Here is a 7,438-nt window from a genome sequence, read left to right on the forward strand (position 1 = left end):
TTACAGGAGCACAGACAGTGTTTTATGAGCAAATTAAAAAACCACAAATGCAGAATTTGTTGATGTTGTGTCAAAAACAGCTTTGCCCTGAATAAGTGCATGTTGCAGGATAATACCACATGGTTCAGGGACAAACTTCTCTCCTCCAGCTGCTCCTCTGACACAGTCTTAGACCTCTTTTATCATTGGTCTAGCATTTGTTTAGCAATTTTTATTGAAAGCCTTCTAGGCTCTCCTTCTAGTGTTGAGAATTCAGCCATGAACAAGACAAAGTCTCTACCCTCACAAAGCTTATATTCTTGTAGGAGAGACAGAAGAAACAAGCAAATAAATATTTACTGTAATGTAGAGAGAAATGCTATGTTAAAATACAGCAGCATAGGGAGATAAAGAGCGAGGTATGCTATGCTGAAGACAGTTGTCAGAGAAAATCACTCTGAAGGGGTGATATTTGAACAAAAAAAGGAACAGAGGGAGCCATGGGAGGGGTTCTAACTGACAAACATAAACATTTCATCTCAAGACAAGAAGGGGACAATAAAAACATCATAAAAAAATGTTGATTGTAGCTCTTTCCCTAAGCAGCCTGAGGTAATCTGCAAAAATGGTTCGCTGTTCACTTGACCCGGAGAACCCCACAAAATCATGCAAATCAAGAGGTTCCAATCTTCGTGTTCACTTTAAGAACACTCATGAAACTGCTCAGGCCATCAAGGGTATGCATATACGAAAAGCCACGAAGTATCTGAAAGATGTCACTTTACAGAAACAGTGCGTACCATTCCGACATTACGATGGCGGAGTTGGCAGGTGTGCGCAGGCCAAGCAGTGGGGCTGGACACAAGGTCGGTGGCCCAAAAAGAGTGCTGAATTTTTGCTGCACATGCTTAAAAACGCAGAGAGTAATGCTGAACTTAAGGGTTTAGACGTAGATTCTCTGGTCATTGAGCATATCCAAGTGAACAAAGCACCTAAGATGCGCCGCCGGACCTACAGAGCTCATGGTCGGATTAACCCATCCATGAGCTCTCCCTGCCACATTGAGATGATCCTTACGGAAAAGGAACAGATTGTTCCTAAACCAGAAGAGGAGGTTGCCCAGAAGAAAAAGATATCCCAGAAGAAACTGAAGAAACAAAAACTTATGGCACGGGAGTAAATTCAGCATTAAAATAAATGTAATTAAAAGGAAAAAAAATGTTGATCGTAGACATGCTGTCATTACTAGAGAAGGCTGAAAATGTCTTCAAAGTGTGCAGGGTGGGCTTGTCTGGCACCTCTACCATCACATGAGAGGGGCTTTCCCTGGGTAGCTGCTGCTCCTTCTGCTTGGGGCCCAGAATGACATCACACAGAGCCCACCAGAGCCTTTCCTGCAGACAGGAGGCCAGGCCAGAGGCACCTGCAGCTGGAAGCAGAGTAGGAAGCCGAACCCAGCCTGGGTTGCCTAATCTTCAACCAACTTCCAGATGATTTAGTGGGAAAATAAATGACTCCTGTTTTAAGCCACTGGTTTGGGGGTAGTTTGTTACTCAGCAATAGCCCGCCATTGCACTATGCCAGGTGATGGTAAGTCCCAAGAGGAAAATACAAAATGCAAAGGCAGAATGAGAACTATTCTGTGGGGTCACAATTTAGTTAGGATGATGAGAGAAGGCCTTGCTGATGAGGAAATAACCTTCCAGTAATTTCTGATCTGAAGGAAATGAGGGAGCAAAACACTCAGATTCCTGGAAGAGGAGCATTCTGGTAAGAGGGAAAAGCAGAAGAGAGGCATTGAGGCATTGAGGTAAGCATCCTGCATGTTTGCAGACAGCAAAGAAGCCAGAGAGGCTGGAGTGAGGCCGGCAAGGGGGGCAGTGGTAGGAGGTAAGTTCAGGGAGACAAAGGACAACTTACATAGGGCCTTTTAGGTCCCACAGGTAGATTTTAAGCAGAGGAGTGGCACAGTCTGACTTAATTTGGAAAGATCACTCTATCTGCTTTGCTATGAATAGGATGTAGGGTGGAAGCAGGAGAATTGGGTGGGAGCCTATTACAATAACCCAAGCTATAAAGGATGGTGGCTTGAATGAGGATGGCAGCAAGAGAGGCAGGGGGAAATGTCAGAGTTTGGATATGATTTGAATGTAGTGCTAATAAGATTTGCAGTTGTATCCAATGTTGAACGCAAGAGAAAGAGAAACTTCAGGAAGTCATCAGGTTTTAGTCCTCAGCAACCAGCAGGTTGGAGTTAGCATTTACTAAACAGTATTTTTAAAAATTGGCATTTAAAAGCAACAAGTATGGGGGCTCTTAGCATCTTCGTGTTGATCATGTTAAATTTCAGCTACCCATCAGTCATCCAACGGGAATGTCACGAGGCAGTTCGAGGTCTGGAATGCAGATAGCAATTGGAGAATCATCAGCATATAGATTAAGTTTTTTCCCATGCCAGTAAAGAGCTGAGAAAACCTTTGCAAGGGAGGAGACACCAAAATGGAAAACTGAAATTTTAAAGAGCAGAATGGTTAATATTTCTGTGGGATCTTCTCCAGGCCATGTGGCAAATGGTTAAAACAGTGCTCAGTTTAGCTCTTTCTTTCCCTGCTGCTCTGCCACACACCAAGTCTTCACCATGTCAACTTAGGCAAAGCCTAAAACTTAGAGCACTTTATGTGCTGGTGAGAGACACAAAGTGTCTGACTCCCACTGTCTTATTACTTAGGGTTCATGTATTGGGGGTGTGGTGTTCTATGGAGAGGAAGGAAAACACCTCCCCAGCCGTGTTTGGGGGCAGGGAAAGAGAGGGGGCTTCTCTGTCTTTTTGGACCACCCTGAACTGATGCTACCTCCTCAGTCTCTGAGTGTGGCACATTTTAGCTTTATCTTTTAAAAATTTATAAGCAATAGAGGGCATGAAATGGATACACTAAACAATATTGCCCTACTTTAAAGATTGCCACTGTTGTGCTGAGCTGAGACCCAGACCTTAGAAGAGAAATCGACTGAGAAAATATAAGTGGCCAACCTATGACATCAAATGATAACTTCAAAATAAATGCCCTCACAGTTGTAAAATCACTACAAATACAATTGTTCAAGGCCTCAAAGCAACTTTCAAAACTTGATTCCGTTTTTGCTGCTGCTATCACCAATCTATAGCCAAGAAACTTCAGCCTCATAAACTTGAAAATGTTTGATTTCATTTTAAAAACCTTTGTGACCTAGTAAACTAACAAGGGCTGCTAGGAGCAAAAACTGACATTTAGATGATCAGAAATGGGCTAAGAGCTTGGGTTTAGAACTAGGACAGTGGACATAAACTCTACTAAGGGAATATAAGGCCACAGTGGAGATGGGGAAGAGAAAGGTCTTGTCACATTGAAGAGCCTGAGAGGAAGATGCTCAGGCCAGACTTAGAAATCCAGCCAAGAGTCCCAATCACAAACCTTTCACTCTGCTATCAGCTAGACAGCTTGTCCCTTTCCCTTTTTACTTTGGGACAAATAGAGATGGTCTTTAAGTTTCATGGCTGCTCTCATTCATTGTGAAATTTTACTGCTCCTAAATATGGCAGAATTCTTAAAGGCCTAGCATAGCAAAGAGAGAAGACTACACTTAGCATTTCGGGTGCACGTGGGAGTAAAGGACTGCACTTTCCACAGAAGATACATTGCAATTGGCATGTAGGATTGCAGGGGTAATGTGCATGGGCCATGGTGCAGAAACAGCCAGTTAGGAGCATCTAAGCTGTGTTTTTCTTTGAACTTTGCCTCTAGAAAATAATACCCCAATGAAGGGGATTGGCAAAGGCAGCCAAGCAGAACCCACACCTTCACTCCCCAGAGCATCTTGCAGAGATTATTTTGGTTGCTTCCCTGGCTAACAGAGGAAGGGAAATATGGGACAAGAGAGGCAAATAAAGGTGATACTTGAGATGGCTGTCAAAGATGAAAAGAATTTTGAGAGGAAGAGAGGGCAGCCCAGGGGCCAATGGACAAAAACACAGGGACACAGGATTCAGTTCAATGAGGGAAGAGAGAGTTTCCTAATAGAATTATTCAACTTTGTTTTCAAGGCTTCCTCGAAAAGCAGAGCAAGCAAACTCACTGAGAATGTATTTCTTTCTTCCTTTATTTTTTAGACACAAATATATTGAGTAAACTCTATCATGTGCCAGGCGCTGTGCTTTGATCAATATTCTGCTATGTCTACATGGCTGTTCCCCACACTGGACATGTGAGCCACTTGAATTTCTGCCCCTCCTTGTTGTTCTGCCCTGAGCATATATATATTCAATATGTCTATTGGAGGGGAAGGAGGAAGGGAAAAATAAAATATATGCAGGATTTCTGTACTGGTCAGCTGGTTCGACTCCTTAACACACTATTAATTTAAATTACATCAGCCAAAGAGATATGGAATCTGCTGTTTAAAATTTAAAAAAGAAACCTTGAACAATACTTTTTAAACCTTGAAAAATGTAGGTGGAATACTCTGCTCCCATTCCACAGAATTTGTCTATACAGTTTCTCCTTTGCCTGCCCAAAGAGCAGGGAAGGGTGTTGGCTTGGCTCACACTTGAGAAACTTGGGCAGAAAAAGACCTTGTTCTCTCCATGCATTTATCAGAATAGAACCAGGCACAGCCCCCAGGAGGCCAGTCAGGCTTTACTGTGCCTGGTTTCCTCTTCAAACTATGATCCAAGTCTCTCTGGGCAGAAAAGGGCCTCACTCGAAGCCACAGTGCTACTCTCACCTCCCCTGCAAGCCACGGAGAATGAACCCCAGTGAGGTCAGAGATCCCCAGAATCACACACACATGCATTAGAAGGGGCCATAAGACCTTCTGTTCCAAGCTGCATATTTCACAGGCCATGGGGCTGAGACCAGAGCAAGGGTACCTACCTTTGTGCCTTGGCAAGGCCATATTTCCACACAACATGGGCAAAAATAAATGAACCCCTTGCTCTCCCTTAATCCTCTGTATTTTGCCAGCATTTCCACTTTTAACCTCTCTCCATGTCCCTTTTGGGAGTGTTCCCTCCCCACAGCTACCTCTACCTATACTGCGAGAAGTGTCAGCTGCAGAGCTGCCTGTTAGTAAGTAGACTCAGGCAATGATGACGATGTTGAAGTGAGGTATGCCCTCTTGACCTCACCACCATTAGCAGCGCTGGCAAGCAGGAGAGGTAGGGAGAAGCCCAGGCTAAGTGGCCAGAACTGCTGTGAGGCCGGCAAGCAGCAGTAGGGATGAGCGTGATCTCTGTTGCCCTGGCTTACGCCTTCTTATCCTATCTGTGTGGAATGCCCCCACCTCAAACTAAAGGGGCTCCTGTAGGCCCATCACAGCTTCCCCAGAACATACTGGCCTAACTAGGCCATGCCTAGGCTCTTTACACCTGCCCTTAGCAATCCTTTTTACTTGCAATCATCTCTGCTTTCTAACCTGATTATTAGCCATCACTGCTGAGAGCAGGCTAGAGACTAACTTAGTTGATAATCACTTTTCCTGTACTCCTTATTTCTCTCTTCCTATCACAGAGGACTCATAAAAGTGAGTGAGCATGTAGTGACAAACAGGATAGTCACAAAGTCAAGACTGCAGATCCGCCACCTTCCTTCTTTTCCATAGCTGAACGATCTTGGGTGTGAGCATGAAAATGTTTTTCTGTGCAAGTAGTATAAAAAATCAATGATAAACAACCTCCATGATTAGGGAGCCTCTCTCTGCATTTTCAGGGTCACCCAAATGATATCCTCAAAACCAGAAAAATCTCGGAATGCATGATTTTATATAATCTGCTTTTCATAGATAAGAGATATTGATAATAGAGCTCTTTAAAGATTTTGACCATTCATGCTGGAAAAATTCCTATTTTTATACCTCCATGCCCAGTTGAGGCAACTGATCTGGAAAATAGAGTAGAAGGATCTCAGACTCTGTGTTGGGTGCTACCCACCATAAAGTAGGGAAGGGGTATATATCCAGCATGCAACAAGCTGTCCCAGGGCAAATCTTATGGAAATGAGGCACAGAAGGGATTTCTTTCCCCTCTCCCAGGAAAGCAGGAGTTTTGCACCCTCTTTGGATACTAAGGTGGTGTCCATTCATTGTGATCTTCCAAAGACTAGGTCAGAGCATCTCATTCTCCAGCTCAAAAATTCAATAGCTCAACCCTAAATTCCAATTCACTTCCAGACTCGTTGGTCTTCAGAATCTGGCTTTACCTACATTCCCATCTTTTAAGGCTTTCTCTATAAAATGAACAAGTCAAGGTGAACTATTCTTACTGCGCTTTAAGTCCCACACTCACCCACCTTTAGACTTTTTTCAAGCTGCCTGTCATGTCTTCCTCACCTCTTCACCCATCTCTGCAGGTCCACATCCCACTGTCCAAGGATAGCAAGAGGCAGAAATTGACCCAAAAGGAACTGATGGGAAAGACAGAAGAATATCTCATGAAGACCAAAGACCAGAAAAAGAAACTGGGAAGCCCTAGGGAGCAATGATTCATTTCTCTCGCTCTCTCCTCCTCCCTTCCTTCCTCACTAATCGAATACGCTGCTGTCTCTACTTTCTCCCCTGAGGATGTTCTGTTGTTTTCAGTCTCCACTTTCTCATGGCCACCTCAGGCTCCTACGTGTTTTCTCAGCTTCAAGCCCACTAACCAACTGACTAGCACCTACAGTGTATCTCAATTCCCAGTGTATGGTAAAGCAGGTCAACTTGCCCACTGCACTGCCTCTCAGCTAACTCCCCTCCAGCCAGTCATGGCCAAGGAGTGGGAGCCTCCAGTACAACTTGGCAGTGCTTCTGTGCATTGCTGAGAGGCCAACGTTCTCATAGAAGCAGGACGTGATCTATGCAAACTCCCCAAAAGCTTTCTACTTCAAAAATCCAGCCTAAATTCCAGCTGCCTCTTGAAGCTTCCTCTGATTCCACCATCTAGACATAACCTTCTGTCTTTGAATATCTTTCAATAGTAGGTGACAGCTTGATGTCCTTTTCTGCTGAGTACCTTCCCTCCAAATTTTCTCCTTCTAACAGACTCCCCCTCCACCCTCAGGCCAAGAAGCAGCACTGACCCAGGCTAAGCCAAGTATTGTAGTTTGCACAGATTTTCTTGATACCAATACTAGAAAGTGACTGCTCCTAAAATGTGAGATAGTCTGAGCCGATGAGATGAGCTACCTTCCTCTAGGATCCTAGAATTTCTTGGCTACTTCTGGAAGCCTCCAGAAAGATACTATAAGAAAGAGACAGCGATTGGTGCAAGCTGGCCTAAATGGAACAGAAAGGAGAACGAGATGAAATGTGGTTGGAGCTCCAGGCAGCATCCAAAAAATTAAGTCAATATCTGGGATTCCCAGGCGTTGTCCTTATTTCTGTCTTTCTGAAGCTCTTAGTCTTCAAGTTATCTCAGGATCCTAATAAATCTCTTTTTGCTTAGGGT

At 44.0% G+C, this 7,438-nt stretch overlaps 1 protein-coding gene across 1 annotated transcript; it reads left to right on the forward strand.

Moving 5' to 3' along the window:
* Positions 1 to 604: 604 nt before the first annotated feature.
* On the forward strand, positions 605 to 1,177 carry LOC129483326 (large ribosomal subunit protein uL22-like). The gene has a single exon (XM_055280577.2). The coding sequence runs from the start codon at positions 605 to 607 to the stop codon at positions 1,157 to 1,159; it is 555 nt and encodes a 184-aa protein (XP_055136552.2). The 3' UTR covers positions 1,160 to 1,177.
* Positions 1,178 to 7,438: the final 6,261 nt, after the last annotated feature.

The sequence above is a fragment of the Symphalangus syndactylus genome, chromosome 5 (genome assembly GCF_028878055.3).
Source record: "Symphalangus syndactylus isolate Jambi chromosome 5, NHGRI_mSymSyn1-v2.1_pri, whole genome shotgun sequence".
NCBI lineage: Eukaryota > Metazoa > Chordata > Mammalia > Primates > Hylobatidae > Symphalangus > Symphalangus syndactylus.